General features: G+C 44.8%; 1 protein-coding gene across 7 annotated transcripts in view; it reads left to right on the top strand.

The window, feature by feature from the left end:
* The window catches only part of wnk2 (WNK lysine deficient protein kinase 2), a 29,372-nt gene extending 9,717 nt beyond the window's left edge, over positions 1-19,655 (top strand). The window contains exons 4-28 of one of the 7 annotated variants that reach the window (XM_037100114.1): positions 82-239; positions 1,482-1,570; positions 1,795-2,014; positions 3,170-3,431; positions 3,726-4,033; positions 5,505-5,627; positions 6,417-6,533; positions 6,710-7,126; positions 7,310-7,975; positions 8,313-8,362; positions 8,456-8,618; positions 8,713-8,829; positions 8,921-9,091; positions 9,984-10,026; positions 10,149-10,310; positions 10,509-11,377; positions 12,416-12,473; positions 12,600-12,664; positions 12,779-13,371; positions 13,475-13,707; positions 13,798-14,028; positions 14,170-14,268; positions 15,059-15,103; positions 15,211-15,533; positions 16,911-19,655. In XM_037100114.1, coding sequence (XP_036956009.1) covers positions 82-239; positions 1,482-1,570; positions 1,795-2,014; positions 3,170-3,431; positions 3,726-4,033; positions 5,505-5,627; positions 6,417-6,533; positions 6,710-7,126; positions 7,310-7,975; positions 8,313-8,362; positions 8,456-8,618; positions 8,713-8,829; positions 8,921-9,091; positions 9,984-10,026; positions 10,149-10,310; positions 10,509-11,377; positions 12,416-12,473; positions 12,600-12,664; positions 12,779-13,371; positions 13,475-13,707; positions 13,798-14,028; positions 14,170-14,268; positions 15,059-15,103; positions 15,211-15,533; positions 16,911-17,195 — 5,867 coding nt within the window. In that variant the 3' untranslated portion in view covers positions 17,196-19,655. Of the gene's footprint in view, positions 1-81; positions 240-1,481; positions 1,571-1,794; positions 2,015-3,169; positions 3,432-3,725; positions 4,034-5,504; positions 5,628-6,416; positions 6,534-6,709; positions 7,127-7,309; positions 7,976-8,312; positions 8,363-8,455; positions 8,619-8,712; positions 8,830-8,920; positions 9,092-9,983; positions 10,027-10,148; positions 10,311-10,505; positions 11,378-12,415; positions 12,474-12,599; positions 12,665-12,778; positions 13,372-13,474; positions 14,029-14,169; positions 14,269-15,058; positions 15,104-15,210; positions 15,534-16,910 lie in introns of all 7 variants that reach the window. The other 6 variants (XM_037100115.1, XM_037100113.1, XM_037100116.1 and 3 more) reach the window with 6 other exon arrangements.
* The last annotated feature ends 22 nt before the right edge of the window (positions 19,656-19,677 follow it).

Genomic DNA, 19,677 nt, shown 5'->3' with positions numbered 1-19,677 from the left:
GACACTGGCATTGATCCCCCTGAAACAGGATGAAACGATGAAAGATGAAGCTCATCTCCCTCTCTTGCATTAATCCTCCAGGCACTCCAGAGTTCATGGCCCCAGAGATGTATGAGGAGCACTACGATGAGGCCGTGGATGTGTACGCCTTTGGGATGTGTATGCTGGAGATGGCCACCTCAGAATACCCCTACTCTGAGTGTCAAAACGCCGCACAGATCTACCGCAAAGTCACCAGCGTGAGTTCGTGTTCAAAGCTGTTGAACTCTGCTATTACAGCTATTTCAGAACAGTGATTTTTTTATTTTTTTTTTTATTTACTGCACCTTTCTTCTTAATTCTCAATGTTGTGACTATAAGATACTTATTTTATTTTTTAAAAGCAGGGTTTATTGTTTTCCACAAAGACAGTCAGTTGTTACTATTAGTATGTGGTTCTGGGAGACTGGTGCGTAGGTTGCATCTTATGATTGTTTTCACTACCATGTTTTTAATAGAAGAGAGACTAACCAGTATTTATGTCTTAGAAAGCAAACTCATGAAGGTGCAATCAACAAACAAACTAGCACGCACAAAGTTCTGCCAGCTCACCACTAAAAGCGTCTGGGTGTTTCAGTAGTTGATCGAACTCCTACAAAAATGTCTCGATCCATTTTAGTGGTTAGTCCAAGACACAATAATCCCTGCAAAAAATTACCGGCTTTCTTGGATGCTTTTTCATGCCATTATGCCCCTACACCAGCTAAATCCTGAGATGGCAGCTGTTTCACTGAGAGGTCTTTTGAGCAGATGCGAGCTTTCCCGAAAACCCAATTCTCCTTCGGGGATTAATAAAGCTATCTATCTATCTGTCTGTCTGTCTGTCTGTCTGTCTGTCTGTCTGTCTGTCTAAGCCCGCCATAGGGCATACATGCCAGCCGTCAGTTGAGTGACGCATCATGTAGCAATAACATTTCAAATCCAGTAATATGTAGTTTATATCAGTTATTAAATCAATAAACTTGGAAATTATGCACATCTGAGTTTTTTGCATTTTCCTCTTTGAATGGGCTGTTTTTCCACCTAAGCACTTTTTTTTGACTATTTCTTTACATTTTAAGTTAGCTGAAAGGGCAGTAGCAAAACTAAACTGCAAATCTGTGTGTTTTATTTCTTAGGAGTTCAACTAATACGAATAGGAATTTTCCTTTTTTTCAGTGGTTATGTAGTCTTGCTCTGACCAGTACATTTTTGGTGTTATTTTACAAATGACTTCTACAATGAATCAATCATTTTAGCCAGTTCTTTGTCAACTAAACCCTCCAGTGCTTCAGAAGTCCTCTTCTACAGCAGTAGCATCCTAATCCCTGGAGCTGACGTGTCTGGGAGAAAATGTGTTTTGGCGAGTCTTTTTGTGCTTTTTGACACTAGTTGCTTCCTCTGTTATGCAGTTTAAATACTGTGAGTTGAGATGTATTAATGCTTGGCGGTTTGTTTTGCAGGGGGTGAAACCCGCCAGTTACGGTAAAGTCAGTGATCCAGAAATCAAGGAAATAATCGGGGAATGTATCTGTCACAGATGGGAAGAGAGGTAAGTGGGCCGTGACCTGTGGTAGCATCTCAGGGCCCGTGGCGAGTCTTGTATGGAGGCAGAGGTTGATCCTTACTGTGTTGTTTTGTGTCTTTCCCTTCAGTGTGACGTTAATGCCAGTATTTGGCTCTGGCGCAGTTTGTGTGTGTTGTGCATCATTAGGTTTAACTGACATGGTGACCTTTAGTGCGGATCAGTAGCTGGTGTTTCTGTATTTCCTGCAGGTACTCCATCAAGGACCTCCTGAATCATGCATTCTTTGCAGAGGATACAGGCGTGAGGGTGGAGCTCAATGAGGAGGACGATGGGAAGAAATCATCCATTGCTCTGAAGCTGTGGGTTGAAGACCCCAAAAAGCTGAAGGGGAAGTACAAGGACACCGGTGCCATTGAGTTTACCTTTGACTTGGTGAGCGAGGTGCCGGAGGTCGTTGCCCAGGAAATGGTAAATATGAACACATGGTAGTATTAGAGTTTGTTTTTCTTTAATAGTTTTAAGTTAACAGCCTGATTATGTTTTAGTTTATTGTGTTTTGTTGTTTTTTTTTATCTTGCTTTTGTTGGTTCTGGTCTGACTGCACTTCATGTTCAAGAAGCCTTCTTTATTGGTCGACTCGGCCATAGCCCTGGAAAACAGTTATTTCTGATTGGCTGGTGTGGGTCGGTGTCTGTTATTGATACACTGATTCGGTGCATAAGGCATTTTTAGCTACAGGTAACCGTAGCAACAGTTCTGTTGCTTACCAGTCATCTCCAGTTATCCAAGGGTTAAACTGACTAACAATCAACTTTAAAAAAAGCGAATGGTGAATTGAACACAATATTTCATTTTGCCAGTGATAAATGTCTGTGGTATAACACTGTGATGCACAATGAAGAGTAGCAGAGGTAATCAGTAACTTTGAATGCTGGTGATAGGTAAGCATGAGAAATGGAGAGCCTACATCTCAGAGGCATCCTCCAAAGTTGAAACAAACAGTTATTTCAGTGTATCTCCGCAGACAGCTGCTCCCTGTGTTGTTCTACAGTCTGCTCTGCTCTCAGCAGAATGGATTTCCATCACTTTGGATTTGACATTGTTGTTATTCGGTGTAGCTCTTCGTGTGGAAGAGTTTTTGAAACCATGAAATCCAATTTTAATGACATTTTCAAACTCCTCAAGCCTTCAAATATGACTTGGATCTGATTTGCAAAAATCACATTTTATGTGGTTTTTAGGCGTCCAGACTTTGGAAAATCAACCTAGATACACCAAAAAACTGATTTTGCTTGGCAGTCTGAACAAGGTCTTGCAATAATGCAATCATCTTTGGAACTTACACTTGATCCCCTGTAATTAGGTGTCGTGTAACTGGGAGTGGGTTAGTGGTCATGTCAGTGATGAAAGGCTTGACGCATTTACTGCACTGTATTGATTGAAACTAGAGCAACTGATCAGTTGATCTCTGCTCCTCTATGTGAACTTATGAGATGGCATCAAGAGGAAGGTTCCCTTTTGGTTCAGGGGAAGAGTAGAACATAGATTTGTTGATTTATTACATAAGGTATTGAATTACAACCAGGGCTTTGCTGCATTAAGCGTCTTCCCTCTGTCCTGTAGGTGGAATCCGGTTTTTTCCTGGACTGTGATGTGAAGATAGTTGGGAAGTCCATCCGGGACCGCGTGGCTCTCATCAAATGGCGGAGGGAACGAACTGTATCGCCAGGAAATGGCGAGGTAGCTGTGAAGAAGACGCAGCAGAACCTGCTGCAGGTGCCAGGCCCTGGTGTACCACAGGCAGCCACATTGGCTACGACAGATTATGAGGATCAAGAAGTGGAGCAGCAGACCCTGATCTGCACCGTGCCAGCCACCACCACATGTAAGAACGTGCAGTTAGATACACACACACATATACAAACTCTCTGACAATAAATCTTAGAGGTCAATCAGACATTAACAGGAAATTAAACCGAGTGGTATTTGTGGGGAAAAAAAGAAGAGAGAGACTGCAGCGCCTGAATAACACCTCTTAGTCATCAATGGGATATCATCACCCAGCTTTTGAATTTCAATGAGATGCTACTCCATGTCTCCCCCTGCCCTTCCCCACTGTCTGTCCTTCCTGCTGGGCATCGTGGTGAATAATAATGTTTTGCTCCCTCCGTTTTTACAGCTGACAGCGGCGTGGGCTCGACCATGCAATTAGATGATCTGAACAATCAGCAAAATGGCCCCTACCAATCGCTTCCAGAGCCCATCTCCACAGCCCAGACGATCTACAGTCCTCCTGCGCAGGCTGACCTTCAGCTGCACCAGGGGCCCTACCAGCAACCCACAGCACAGGCCGCACATGAAAACTACACACACGCGTCCACTCAGTTTCACCAGGGGGCCTACCAGCAAACCACAGGTCAGCTGTATCCAGGGGCCGATCAACAACCCGTTGCACAACTGCACCAGGGGCCTTATCAGTCTCAAACAGTGAGTTAAAAGCATTTCATTCTGTGGCCGCCTTTCTTAAATCCTTCATTTTTTTTTTCCTGAAGTAACTACATTTTCATTTTCTGTTTTTGGAATGATACCTGCTCAGCGTCACTACAGTGATCCCTTTGTATGCCTTGACAACCTGCTCATCACTGAGAGTGCGGTGTGTTTCAGGCGTGGGAGCACCTCCCTGGTTGAGATGTTGCGCTGTAGGAAACACTCTCTCACTAAGACAATGAATCCGAGCGCCTGTGTGTGTCCGTCACAGGATGTGGCTTCGGCAAAAAGCAAAGGGAACGCAGACTACCCATCCTCTAACTCTGCCCAGAATCCATCCTTGTTGTCTCCCCTCTTGTCTCCAAATCGACACTTTCATCATGACTCAGCAAGTCATTTCAGTTCACCTCTCCTTCCCCCGAATTTACAACCTGCGTCGGAGCACCGTCTGAGTGTCCCTCGCAGCCCGCAGCCCCACCACCACTGCAGGGCTTGCATGTCTCTCCTCCTGAGGGACAGGACAAAGGGAGGAGGATCTCTGGGACACACACATATACGCTCTTTATCCGCATCCGCTCAGTTTACACCAGTCTCTGAGCCAGACTCACCCACGTCCCCCCACCGGGCAAGTTCTCCCACAGTCAGTCTACCTCCTCTTTTGTCCTCGCCCTCGCCCCCGCCTTCAAACAGTCAAACAACCCTGCTGACTTCTCCCTCACATCTGTCCCCACCCTCACAAGTTACACTCCCACGGAGTTTGTACGAAGGTGGAGATCTCACTCTTCTCAACCACTGTCTCCAGCACATCGTCAGTCGGAGGACCAGTTCCCCCAGCCTCTCCGCTAATCATCCAGTGCACAGCCACGGGGAGGTTCGGGGTCGTACCTCCTCTGTAGCCGAGCATATAGACAAGAGGCAGAGTCTGGATGTCCCGTTCTTTTATAGACCAAATCTGGACAGGAATCTGCTGTCATCGCCATATGACAGTGAAGGCAGACCAGATCTACTGGTAGGTTAGAGAATGAGGTTTCATGTAGGCTAAATCCTGCCACAGCAGCAGCCTGCTGTGTCTTTCATGATTCTGCTAGCCGCTTCACTCCTCTGGCCTTTCCATGACGGTAGACAAGGCAGGCCAGCACCTAGCGTCTGCTCCCGCCTAATCCAAGAGTTTAAATTGTGAATTATGTTTAAATTACGGGTTTAGATTCTGAACTCTGAGCGTGCTATCATAAGAAATAATGTTCTCGCACAGTTTGGCTAATGAAAAAAAAAAAAAATCCTTTTATCCACCCCAGCTTGCAGATCTCTCCACGATCTTGCTTAGGAGTCCCCCTGGCTGCTTTGACTGCTGCCCATTTGAATCTAAATGCTTGATTTGTTGAAGCAAATATACAGGCATGATCGTTTCATATTAACCCTAAAACCAGAGTTCGATAAATGTGATTTATGTGTTTTAATGTGTGTCTGACAGACAGTTTCTGCTCCACCTACGCCGGCCCCTATTGTGCACCAGAGCAGACAGACAGCACAGAGCTTCCCAGCTGCAGCCCCCACCCTACAGCCGCAGCCCACTGCCCAACCCAGCCAGGAACAGGTACTGCTTCCCTCTAACTGCGGCAGGCCTTGGCAGCCACTTTAGAGAGATACAAAAAAGCAGAATTTAGATGTCTATGCTAGGAGAGCTATGCTTGCATGCGCAATCATTAAGGCTAAAGACCTGTGTAATTATTAATGCTCATTTGACATCCAGAATTACTAATTATAGCGGGGACAGTATCAAATGTTAAAGGTCGCGTGTGTAGGATGATAATAAATGGTATATATCATATATGTGTATATTATTTTTTCATTAGTGTGTATTGACCTGAAACTAAGAATCAGCTTGTTTTTTTAACCTTAAGAGGATCCTTTTATATTTACAACGGGAGCAAGGCAGCCATGCTTTTACAGTAGCCCAGAACAGACAAAACAAACACCAGCAGGGGGCCTGTCATGTTTAGTTAATTGAAGTTAATGTACAATTTAGTAGCGCCAGCTGTCTGAAAATGCTATCTGTGTGGCTTCTTTCTGTGAAGTGAGTAAAAAATGCATGTGTGTGTGTGTGTGTTTATGTGAATGGCATGGCTCGTCATGTGGTTTGCGTTTCCTTCCCACTCGTCTTTCCTGCCTTTAGTGCCACCTCCAACCAGCTGCTGGCCAGTCTCACGTAGAACCGTCGTCTATTATAACTTACTGCTGGCTGCAGTGCCTACACAGCAAACCACACAGCATAATTAAATCTCATTATGTCTACCTGCCCTGGAGCTCACTTTTATTAAAGTGGAGCCTTTTTTCCAAGTAGGATATCTTGTCAGTTTCATTCAGTTCTGATTTCCCTCCTCAGCTGTTTTCTGCTGACCAGCCTACATCTCACCTGAGTCCTCCTGACATTTCGACCAGTTATCCACAGTCAGTCTCCAGCGCTCCTCCCCCACTCCTGCCCCTGCAGATCAGCACACAGGTGCGTTGTGGTAGTGTTAGAAACACCAAAATCAAACTGAGGTAGAGTACAAAAATCCTGCGAAAGGTAATATAGGTTATAGGGTTGAGTCATGCATAAAGGGCCTGTGTGAATGTTCTTTCTGTCCACTGGTTGTCTTTGTTCATTTTCTATCATTTTCCCTTTTTCTTTCCCAGTTTCCCTCACCATATCACGTTGTTCAAACAGGGGACACTAGGCCCCCTCCCTTCCCCACAGGTCCTCTGCCATGTGCCTATAGCTGCACTGGCCCTCCTATGTCTAGCTCCCGCTACTCACCATCACCCCACCATCCCTCCCTCCCTCTGACCCCTCATGCTGCCTATGCCTCTATACCCACTCTCGGAACCCCTCAGACCCCCCTGTCCACTCCTCAGCATGTGCCCAATGTGGCGCTCCCTTTTCCACTCCTCGCCATGTCCCCTGCTGTGCCCCAGCAGCAGGGCGGCCATTTCACACCTCAGACAAACCTCGGTAGCTTCCATTCCACCCATCCCTTACCTCTCTCCCAGGTACAACCCACCCCATACCCTGTCCCCTACCCTGAGCAGGAACTGGCTGAGCAGCCTGTCCAGGTGAATATGTGACTCAGTTCTCAATGTTAGGTCATAATGAGAGATCTGTAGTGTTAAGGTGGCAATGTGTATGTGTGTATGTGTAATGCATGCAGGGCATGCGTTTGGGAATTTAGAGGTGAACAATATTTGTAGTGACCGATGAACCATCCCCTAAATGTGCTGTTTCTTTTCCAAATACAGCCGATTGCACCACAGGGGAATTTGGGAGATGTTCACCTTTTGGCCGCGGTCCACCCTGCTGTTCAGACTGCTTTCTGGGGAAGTGGAGGAGAGGCAGAAACAACCGCTGCTGGCATAGACGTATCTGTAGCCCCTGCAGTTCCAGCCCCAGCCTCAATCTCAGTATCAGCTACAGCCCAAGTAGAAACTCAAGCCCCAGCACAAACTCCAGCTCTGGTCCCAGCACAACAACAATCACTGGCCCCTGTATCAGCTCATGCTGCAGCCATGCCTGACACTCCAGCTTCAGTCCCAATGCAAGTTCAAACAGCGGGGCAAGCTCCAGCTCCAGTTCAAGCACCAGTTTCCGCATCAGGTCACATTTTTGAACCACCAAAAAGCTCATCTGCAGTCTCCGACACATCATCTGCAGTTGGCGAACCCAAACTCTCAGTCCCAGGTTTAGCCTCGGCCCCAGTCCCTGTCACGTTGCCAGCCTCAGTTCAGTCTGCAGCCCCTGCTCACGCTCCAGCTCCTGTCGCAGCTTCAGCCCCGGCTCCAGCTCTGCAGCCTGCTGGCATCCAATCAGCGGTCTCAGTGTCTGAGTGTGCCAGCCTGGCCACAACTCAGCAAAACATCGAGTCGACATCTGCATCCAGCACCCTCCAACAAGAGCCCTGTGTAGAGGTAGGGATGAAGCCAAAGGTTCCACATTTTCAAGTGGAAATTTTGCCCACATCAGTGACATCCAATTGCTACTCAGAAAACACGTCCATCCCATCTTGAAACCAGCCCTTCCACCTGCGACTAAAATTACCTTTCAAGATCAAAAGCTTAAAGTGCAACATTGATACTTCTCCAAATGCTTTTGATCATTTCAATTAAATTTTGAATGCATTAAAATGAAATTCTTACATATTACACATTTAACATTAGCATTAGTGTTACACAGTTTTGCAGGGATCCATTCTGTACAAAATAAAACCTTGACCAAGCTCCCCTAACACATTTTTTTGGTCTCCAGGATGTGCTTCAGGAAAAGCCCCTGTCTTTGCCCAGCTACACCTATGACAGGTGTGTGTCAGGTTTTTTCACTCTGATGTCTTCATAATTTTGCATGACACTTATCTGAAGTTGATAAAGCCTTTCAAACTTTTCCTGTTACAGTCTCAACTCAGACGTTGCATCCGGTAAGGAAACAAGCGACGGCTATGACAGCCTAGCGAGTGGAGGGAAGGGAGACGGAAAACCGAGGAAGCACCACCGCAAGTCTGCCCGCACACGTTCCCGGCAAGAAAAGACCAGCAAGCCCAAACTGAGCATGCTCAATGTGAGTTGTGGCGTAATTTATGACAACTGAAGCAAAATTTTTCTAAAAAGTGTAATGTGTTTGATGGTAAAGCATGACCCCTCTCCCCCCACAGGTTTGCAACACTGGTGATAAAATGGTCGAATGCCAGCTGGAGACTCACAACCACAAAATGGTGACATTTAAGTTTGATCTTGATGGAGATGCTCCGGAGGAAATTGCAACTTACATGGTTAGTTCAACCTTTAACAGTATGAAGCTTTTGTCTTCTGTTGGTTTTAGTTATGACATCGTTTCACACCTTCAAAATGTCGCGCCTACAGGTGGAGAATGGCTTTATCCTGCTGTTGGAGAAGGAGAGCTTCATCGACCAGCTGAAGGACATTGTGGATAAAGCTGAAGACATGCTGAATGAGGACACGGAGGGTGAAAGGGCCTCCACCTTGAGTTGCAGTCCTCAACAAGGCCAAATTGCTGAAGGGCAGGTCGGAGAGGTGAGAGTATAGCCTGTGAATATAGTCTGAAGAGATGTACTTGAGACATGGACAGGGACATAGTCATGGACATGGCCTTAGAAAAATAAAAATTGTTGCAGGTAGCAAGCATAGTCTTAGCCCCAACGGTAGAAGGAGTATTCAGAAGATTTTACTTAAGTATTAATACCGCATTTTGATAAGTAGTACACATGGTCCCAGTCAGTGTTTTACTTTTACATCTGATGATTCTGGATTTATGTCACTGCTGCATTTGTTTTTTAAAGTTAAGGTAATTTGAAGTGTTTTAAATACCACTGGGTAGTTTAATCTACAGCAATGCACCATATTCTTTTTTCAGCTTTATGATGAAGCATTTTATAGCTAGGAAATCCAAGGGGGATTTTAAATAGTTATTTAGCTTATGGGGCAGGATAACTTTCGCTAATCATAGAGGAACACTTAATCTTTCAGTTTACCACAAACAGTCAGAGTCAGCACATTTGGAGGTAATATTCACTGTATTTTTTGTCTCCTACAGATCATGTCATGCACCCATATATCCACTTTGCTCTGATGTCCTAACCCTAACCCTTGACCCTATGTCAAATAAAAACCAAACAGATGGTAAACCGGAAAGTGGTGGTGTTCATCATATAGCGGTGGTAATCAACATATTGTCATAGAGACAAGATGGACATTGGACATTTTTCAAGCGCACCACCAGCACTTTTCTGCATCCCAGAAAACGCTTTGTGGCCACTAGCCCTGAGACTACTTTTTTCACATATGCAGTGGTACTCCCCAAGACCTGCAAACACACTTTAATGTGTAAAGTTGGCTACCCTTTAAGTAGAGTGCTTGAGTAGGTGTTCCACCACTGTTCAGCTCTCATCTGTTTCTCGCTCCACAGAGTCAGCAGCCTGGAGGACCTCAGCCTGTCTATCAGCAGAATGGTAAAACAATTATCTTTCTCAGAAACGTATTCACCTGTATACCTGTGAAATCCTTTGTGCAAATGTCACATTGAGTTGTAAAACAAAAAGGAGTGCTAATTGTTTGAACGCTGGGATAACAGTTCTTCACACAGGGAAGAGATGGTTCATTATCTGCCCTGTGGAGGAGACGCCCACATCCAGCCAGGACACTCCATCTGATGCCACAACTACTCAGTCACCTGGGAGTTCGGCCACCACCCAGCCTGCTGACAGCGGCACCGCGAGGCCCACTGTATCCAGAGGTGACTTTGCTCCTGCACAGCAATTTCGGCACAATATCTGACAGCTTCACAGAACAGTAGCACTGCCTGGTGGCAGCTGAATGAAAGACATCCTACAACTCTTGTGTGCAATGTAGTACTTCAAAAAAGGTTGAACTTAAAGCTTGAGTTTTAAGTGTAATTCTCTCTCATCTAATCAATGTTTTTCTCCGTCAGAAGAGGGGTCATCCTCCACGATGTCTGGTGGAAGTGGAGGCTTCACCTATGATGTGTACGGATTCTGTAGCCCTCCGATAATGTCCAACACAGACCCTCTTCTATTAGCCACTCTGTCTCCCCCTGTGTCCGCTCCCCCAACCCTTCAGTCGATGTTGTCCGTGGAGCCCGCAGGCAGCTCAGTGCAGCCCAGTGTTCACCAGGCTCAGCCAGCCAGAGCTCAAACTTTGCCCCCATCGTCCCCACATACGTCTTTTCCAGTGGATGAGTCACAGGGATCCCCTCTGGGCTCCGTCTCCCCAATCCATGCAGCTCAGCAGATGCCCGACATGACGTGTCCGGTTTCAATAGCTGACGAGGTGCCCTGCTGCCCTCTGGTCATGCCCCTGTCTCTGGATGTGGGCAGTTTACAGGGGGGGTCTCCTCTCACTCCACTTCCACTGCAGGAACAAGGTTCTGCAAAAGAGCCACTGTCCGTCTCCTACGCCTCTGCAGCACGGAGCGAGCGTCCACAGCAGCCCGTGGTGCTCCACCAGCCTTTTTCCAGCGTGGGAGGGACCAAGGTGCCCTCGTTACCCCAGAGCCCAGCACCATCCCAGCATGCAGCAGGGCCCGGGGAGTCAGACGGCGAAGGAAGGCTGGGTCGAGGGGGCTTTGTGGACAGCACCATAAAAACACTGGATGAGAAACTAAGAAACTTGCTGTACCAGGAATACGCTCCCATGTATCCATCAGGCAGCGCTGCAGAGACACCAGGCTCCGGCACCGAGTACATCCAGTCTCCTCCGGGTCCGGACAGCGCCACAGGAGGGTCAGGGAACAGCACGCCGGGGCCGATGGGGGAGGGACGCTACAGAGGAGGAGAACAACTGGTGAGTAAAGTGTCATTTTAATTTGAATTGTTTTAAATGTTATCCTTTAACTTTTAAGATGGCATTAATGTTTCATACACAGCGAATTACAGCTACAGTGCGTTCACATGCAGTTCAGGCTGAAAGTTTGCTCTTGACCTTTTGAACAGCAAAAATGATCTGTGCACAAGGCCCATTAGCAGCTGTTCGGTAGTGCTGGGCAATTAGATTTTAGACCAATACTGTGTTATCTTTAAGTTCTTTCACAATACAATTTATATAATTCTCAATATTTTATGTAGGACTGGGAGAAAAAATCTACATGAGTTCAGGAAATGACATCATTTACTGTAGAGCAGCTTTTAAAACCAGGGGAAGACAATGCTGATGCTGCATCACAGTATAATCTGAACAAGATCTAATACTATCGTATTAGATCTTGTTCAGATGTGGTCTCATGACAATGATGAAATATTGATATATTGCACAGCCGTCTCCAGTTATCATTCTATTGCAGGTGCCTTTTTCTGAACAACTGAAGGACTCACATAGAGTTGTTTTCAGATTATTTTATTAAAAAGAAGCCTCTGTATTTCTTATTCTTGTACGTACTACTGATATAGACAAACATTTTTTAGCATCAGAAAATGTTGATGTTTCAGATTTTGTTTATGTCTAATGTAGGTCTACATATTTAAAGACCTTTAAATCCATTTGTAAATGATGGCAGAGTGACCATATTATGGCATACGTTGAAAAAACATAATGTGATATTTAACTACCGTATTGGCATGTTAACTCTACAATTAAGTATGTGTCACGTTCTAAATCTTGCAAACATTCAAGTTACAAAAGGAATTTCAAGAAAAATTGTATTGCTCTTTTAAAATTGCTACACTTCGATTTCATGAGAAATAATTAGTTTGACATCATCGTCAATATTGCTCAACCTTTAAGGCAAGCCTTTACTAGGCAACAGTTAAATAACAAGACAGTGATTAATGGTTTGTATTCTCATGTCTCTGTTGTGTTCGTCTCTCATCCTGTCACCTCTATTAGCCTCAAATTCCAGAGCGAATGGATAGTTTGAGCACACTGAGTGACTCAGCCGTGTGTGGTATGTACACCAGACGCTAATCAATCTAACAAGACTGGCATCATTAACTTCTAACTAAACTTGTGTTTCACTGTTAGTTGATCACTGCAGTGCTACAGTGTTTCATTGTTGTGGAAAACTTTGCAGCTTCCCTCTCGAGAAGACACGTTCCTCACTCTGCTTCCTGCTCGGGAACGAGAGGCCGATTTAAGGTACGGAACTGAGACTTTCCTCACCTGTGAGGTGAAAGTGCTATGCCCGTCAGATTAGTTCAACAGCTATTATAACCAGATGTATGACCCTGGTCTGTTCTCTCTTTTTGGCAGATAATCTCTGTTCCTCCTGAAGTGGCCAACAGACGAGATGTGAAGCAGAGGAGCTGGAGCAGCGCCGCCTCGCCGGCACACCCCACAGGCTTCAGTGTGGACCACGTTCACGCTGAGGCCATGACCGCCTCCACCACCATTGGCCGCTTCTCTGTGGTGAGCACAGAAGATGACATCACACAGAGGACGCGCTGCAGCCGCTACTCTGCCCCGCCTGATTTCTACCTGGACACACCTCCATCCATGGCCAAGCGGGGCTCGGTGCCTCGCGCCCTGACCTCGCCCTCCGTCCCCGTGGACGTCACGGTCCACGCTCGTTTCCTCTCTTCAGACTCGGGGGCTGAGAGCAGCCCTGCCAAGCTGACGTCGGCCACCCCGTCTCACACACACACTCGGTCTGAGCGCAGAGGAAGCGACCTCATGAAGAGAGCAGTGGCCTTCCTCCGTCGCTCAGGGCGCAGCAGCAGCGTGCAGAGCTCTGACTCGCCCAGCAGGCACGGAGGTGTGCACGGCTCAGCCTATGCCAGCAGCGATAATGACTCAGAGATGGAGGACTCGGACATGAAGAGGGAACTACAGAGACTCAGGGAGAAGTAAGTAAAGCAGGTGGTTTCGCTTAATCTAGTGTCTTCACAATAAGATACTTTGTCATTTAGCTCAGAAGTGATCAGTGTCTTCCTGCCTCCATCCTCTCAGACATTTGAGGGAGATCTCTGAGCTGCAGGCCAATCAGCGAGGTGAAGTGGAGCTGCTGTACCGCCGGCTTGGCAAAGCCCCCCCTCCTGGCCTGGGTCTATCACACACTGCACCGCACGCTGGACGCAGGAAGAGGTCCAGCAAGCACAGACTGAAGCCCGGCAAACTCCTCAGCCCACTGGTCCAACAGTTTAGAAATGTCACGACCAAAAGTGGTGACTCCAGCAAATCCAGTGCGTGCCTCTTAAAAACTCAAGTATCACAAGTTGATTATTTACATCAAGAGCAAAGAGTGTACCATTCTGATTCTTGTGTGTGTTCAGGTGCTGCTACAGGTACAGGTGAGCCCACAGTGAGTCTAAACGGCTCCCCGGCAAAAGGGTCTTTCCCCACTCACAGCAGGGCCCGCTCATGCACCAGCCACCTTCCCAGCTCCACCTCGGAGCCCGTGCAGACTCAGCAGCCCTGCTCCCTCAAGGGCTCATTGTCCTCTGATAATATTTACGCTGGACTACACGGAGACGGCCGCAGCACCCATGCTCCACCCGGACAAGGTGACCACCAGCAACACACAACAAAGAGCCTAAGCTGAATAGTCTCTGATTCACCTGTGAATTAACAACAAACACTTTTTTTTGTGGTGTTTTCTTCTTACCCTGGTGTCTTCTTCCGTCTGTGATTATTCTCCTCTACAGGCTGGTCTAATTACCCTCAAACATCTGAGAGAGTGACCTATAAATCGAGTAGCAAGCCGCGAGCTAGATTTCTCAGTGGGCCTGTGTCTTTGTCTATCTGTTTGTATCCTCTCTCTTCTGGCATAGCTTCACTTTTTTGTTCCCCGTGTTTTCAATTTTTCCACTTTAAGCTCACTGGTATCTTTTTCCTTTCTGTCTTTGCCAAAATATTCCGCAACTCTGCTGGGTTTCCTTTAGCCTCGCCTCATCCTTGTCACTTGCCTTTATCGTGCATGTACAGAAATGTATTGCTTATTCAAACCCTTGAAGAGTGAAATTGGTTTTGGAAATAGAAATTCACAGTTTTTCTATTTTAAACTTATTCTTAAGTCATATCTAATCATTTTTTTTAACTTCTCATTCCTGGTTAATAGACCATTTGCCTTATTTCTAACGTTTGAGGTTTGGATAATCAAGGTTCATTTTTACACTAATGGGCATTATCTTACATTGCAAGTGTCTCCTACTGATGCTTGCGGTAGTTGTCCACCTCATGACATACATTTCTGTGACTTATCCATCCTGCATAACTAGGCAATGCATGTGGCATGCATCCCCGTCTACTGTAACATTTTCCTTCATCTCTTCCTAACCTCTCTCTCTCCTATCTGACACTCTAACACTGCACTTTGACATCGCTCTCACATGGACTGTTTGCATGATTTTGCTAATGAATGTTTTGTTTCAGGGGACTGACAGCTTTGTTTACTTGTTTGGTTGCTTGGGTTGAGTTTGGTCCTTTCTTCTGTTGCAGTATTCAGCGGCTTTGTTTTGCACTGCATCCTGTTACTCATCATTATTACCATGAAATGTGAGTGATTATTCGTTTACAGTCTTCTTTTCCTCACAGGGTCAACGCTGAAGCGACTGTGTCTCGGCAAAGAGCGTGGCCACAGTACGTAGAATTATGTCTCACTACAAATTAATTCAAACAAAATCATGGCAATTTATAGCTCTGTAAACATGGTGTCACGGTGCGTGTGTTTGTCTGCGTCCTCTCAGGGTCTGGAGCCGGGCCAGGGGCTTTCAATCAATCACAGCAGCCACCTACTGGTGCAACACCTCCCGCTCATCAGCCAGTGATGGGGCTGGCCCAAGCACAGGCCAATAACAGCAACAACAAGACAGGCACATACACTGGCACATCCATGAGTGCCAATGAAAACAACCTGCCTGAGGACTTGCAGCGGCTGATGGACGACTGGGCGCAGGAGGTTCTTATCGTCACCCACAGGCCGCGCACTAACTCCCTGAGCATCAGCGGGCAGCAGCTCTGGGATCAGGCTGTGCCTCGAACCCACGGACCGCCGGCCAGTGCTTCAGATGTGAGTTTCATGCTCTTTTGACAGATTTGTGTTCATTAAGCAACGTGGTCATAAGAATCTAAAGGATTCAAATCTTTAACAATATTACAGTTTAGTTTGTAAAAGACAGTGTATTGAGATGAAATATTTCATATAACCACAGTGGTTAATAATAAAGCTTGAAGTGGAGAACTTGCAGCTTGCAGAGCCTCCCAGTCAGAACACAGCTTGAGCTGCCTAAAATGTGCCAAGGTCACAAACCTGAAAAAATAAAATGAATTAATGAATAATGCCTTCAATTATTAGAGATAATTTATCCTATCAGAAGACAGCAGTCAGCAGGAATAAATGATTTGCTAATGTTCAGTATTTAGTTGCATTCTCACTTCAGTTTTTAGATTAGCTGACAAATGTTTTAGCATTTCACTGCAGGGAAATTAACAGTGAATAGTCTGTCGAGTTGTTTAGTTGACTGTCGACTAAATAAAACATGGACATAGTCTCTATGATGTCACCCATAGCTTTCCTAAAGGCCATTGTTATGATGCTCAGTGTGGTGGCTCCAGCTGTTGCCATCCTGGCAGTGCCTGACTCCGCCTAGCTCCTTGCTAATCGAAAAATGGGCAAAGAGGTGGTGCGTGGGTCAAGCTGACCCATGCACTTAATTGTACAACAACTTTAACCTTAATCCTTAATTTAAACTAGTGAGATTCCTAAAAGTTCTCTCTTACATACAGTTGTCATGAACAGGGAAATCCAGAGAATAAACTAGGTGCCTGTTATATACATGCTTAATTCTATTGTAAATTTGGCATTTTATCATGGTTTATGGGGACTGACTCATGTTGGTGTTGTAGCGGGACACAGAATGAAGAGGCTCAATCAAGGCTTCTGTGTGTGTTTGTGCTGCAGATTTACTCATGTAGCAATACTGACACCCACCGGCGACCTACAGGTGCTGCTGTCTAACAATAACACTGGCAACATTTAACACTGCACTCCAAAATTCTTGCTTGATTTAATGCCTTCTTCTCTATACACCCACATAAACACATAAGAAAAATAATCACAACCCTCAAAACCTCCAGTACATCCATGAAATAACTGTTTATATTAATGAGAACATGACTTGTTTGAGCCAAACTGACTTATTTTTTCAGTCCTGGAGGCTGGAAGTGTAACAATCAACATGTAGAGAAGAATTTGATATATGAAACTGTTTTAAAGCAAAAAAGACACACACACACATATACAGACACAGTAACTTTGAGAAAATTGAAAAGTTTACAGCTTAGTGTCACATCATTACATCAGTGTAATGTAAATATGTTTGTATTGTAAAAAGGAAGTTAACTATTGTCATGGAGGTTAATATTTGGCCATCATGTAATCTTTCAGGTGTCATCACGGACAGCCGCAGGTCCAGAGGCCTGCAGTCTTCCCCTGTCGTGGCCTGACAGCCCTGGCTACACCACAAGGCCCCATCCCAGCCATCAGCTATACTCTCCCACTCCGATCAGGGCCAGGTCCTTCCCTCTCTCTGTTAGCCAGTGGCCTGGGTTTCTCTTCCCCCTTCCTTCAGGAGTCTTTGCCTTTCCTGCTTCGCCCTCAGCCCAGGACGCCCCCAGCCCCATTCCAGCTCCATCATATCAGCCGCTGGACCCCAAAGCCAGGACTCTCTAATCTGAGTAGCGTTGTGTCTTCCAACTCTGTTACCAAAAAGAAATCTCATGATAGGTCTAGTCAATCCTTTGTGCATATACTGTATATATTTAACCAGCATGAATTTAACCATATGTACATACTCATCTCCATCTTTGAGTTTTTTGTTATTCGTTTCATTTTGGTCAACATGACCTCATGTCCATATTGCAGTACTTAATCCTCGAGTGCAGTGTAACGTTAGTAGAACATTAGGTATGTATAATTAGCCCGACCAGGCTTAAAAGTGCAGATTTTTGTCATTGCTTATGTATGTACCTTACCATCCATTGAATGTACATAATGTACTGTTCATTCATGCTGTGTTTATATTACTGGTTCATGTTTGTGTTGCTCATTTCACCCTTATATATATATATAAGCTGCCGTGTGTATATATGATTCTTGTTAGTCTGTACATAGCTCCTGTGTTTGTACAGTTAACATTAGATAATCCATAGGTTGGTGCTGCAGATATGTGTCTTAATGCAACACCTTATTAGCCACCATCATGCCGTCACTGTGAAGACTTGACTTCCTGGTCACTAGGACCGGTTGCTTTACTCTGCTCTCTCAGTCCAAGGATAGGTTTCATTCATCATCGATGAATTGCTTCCAGCACAAGCGCTTGAAATATCCTTAAAGAGATTTGAATGAACTTGAACTTTATCTTCAGGTGGAAAAAACACCTGCGAGAGTGCCTTGAATTGCAGTTTCAATTTTATGGAGAAAAGCATTTAGATTCGAAGCAGACACTAGATGCTCTATATATATATATATCCTTTCACCTTCTGAGGTAAATTATGTGATTTGAATAATGAATGTGGATTGAACCATATATAATTTAGCAACAAAACAACACAACGAAACAGTAGTAATAATCTGGTCATGTTGCAGTCCATAGAATACCACAGATTGTAAGAAGAAATCCTGTTCACTGACGTTTTTCTTGTGGGATTGCTCTGCCACCTGCACCACCGCCTGCATGAATACACGGATATTCTGAATGTGCACAGGTTGATGTGGTGACTTACAGGGGGATATTGTTGGGAGAGAAAACCATACGACAAGGAGGGCTGAAGGACTCGAACGTTCGAGTCGAAGTCATAATCATACCATACCTCTACTAATGCAATCTGTAGCTTTACATATTGTTGCCTTTGTGGTTTTTAAGAGATTAGTGCGTGGTTGGTTGTCGTCTGATAAGTGTTGATGATGTGATGATGCCAGAGGCACATGAAGAATGTGAATTATTGAGAAGCCACAACTGTTTGACATGTTATTTGTACAATGCGTAGGTTTTCTAAATTATGTTTATTAGATGCTGGCCTCATGCCTCATCTGGCTCATACCGCTAATGTGTCATGGCTGATTTAATTCAGAGATCTCCAACAAATATCACGGTTATTTCTGTTATTTCAGTAGTACGACCTCAAAATCAATACCTTCACTTTCAATACTTGCTTCTCTTTTGCAGCTTCTTAAGTCATTATGTCGGAAGAGTAGTTTGTTGAATGCATTAATGTTTGTATGTATTATGCACAAACAAAGCGGTGGCAAAAATAGTCAGGAAGTAAGAATCAGACTGTACTTCAAAACCAAGAGAGCAATTATAGAAAAAATGCTTAATTGCTGACTACAGACTGCGCTTGACAAAACATTTCGAACTTTCTGTAGTCTGTTTCCCAATTCATAGCTCGGTCAATTCTAACATGATTTTTAAAAGGGTAATCTAGCTCTTAACTTTTTAGATTTGAAAAAGAATGGTCAAAATAATGCAGCAGAGGTTAACCTATCCTGAATTCTAGTCTCAAATCTGGGCCAATCATCTGAAACTACGTATCCCATGATTCAACTCAGTCTTTTCAAATTTTAGAAAGCTCTCTCCAGAGCCACACAATAAATTATACAACCCTTTTCATAGGCTTACTGGTACTCCTTATGATGAGTCAATGGAACTTTCTGTGTAAAATCGGTGGCCCTTTAAATTCCCCCATATTTGCACAGTGGGTCAATATTTTGATTTTAAACTGAATAACTGTCTTAAAGGCTTCTTCCATTATGACATATAGTTTTTTCATTCTTGAGATCATATCCTATGCAGCTGTTTTATTTGTGCTTTACGCAGTAACTCCTGTCTTTGACCTCTTTAATGCTTGCAATGAAAGCTAGGTGTATGATTGCTTTTGCCTGCTGTATCACCTGTTCCCCCTGCCGTTTCCTGGCCTCTTCTGATGGGTACTCTTTCACAAAAGCTGTACATACTTGAAGACGGAAATAATAAATTCATTTTTGCTTGACACCATACACTGTTAGTCAAGTATGTGTTTCATTAACATTCAAATCAAATCAAATCAATCTTTATTTATATGGCGCTTTTCATACAGAAAAAAGTACCTCAAAGTGCCTCACAGAAATAAACAAACAACAGCAGAAAAATAGAAACAGCAAAATAAAAAAAGGA

This window comes from Acanthopagrus latus, chromosome 6 (genome assembly GCF_904848185.1).
Source record: "Acanthopagrus latus isolate v.2019 chromosome 6, fAcaLat1.1, whole genome shotgun sequence".
Taxonomy (NCBI): domain Eukaryota; kingdom Metazoa; phylum Chordata; class Actinopteri; order Spariformes; family Sparidae; genus Acanthopagrus; species Acanthopagrus latus.
Note: the sequence above shows the minus strand (reverse complement) of the source record. Positions and strands in the feature narration are given on the sequence as shown.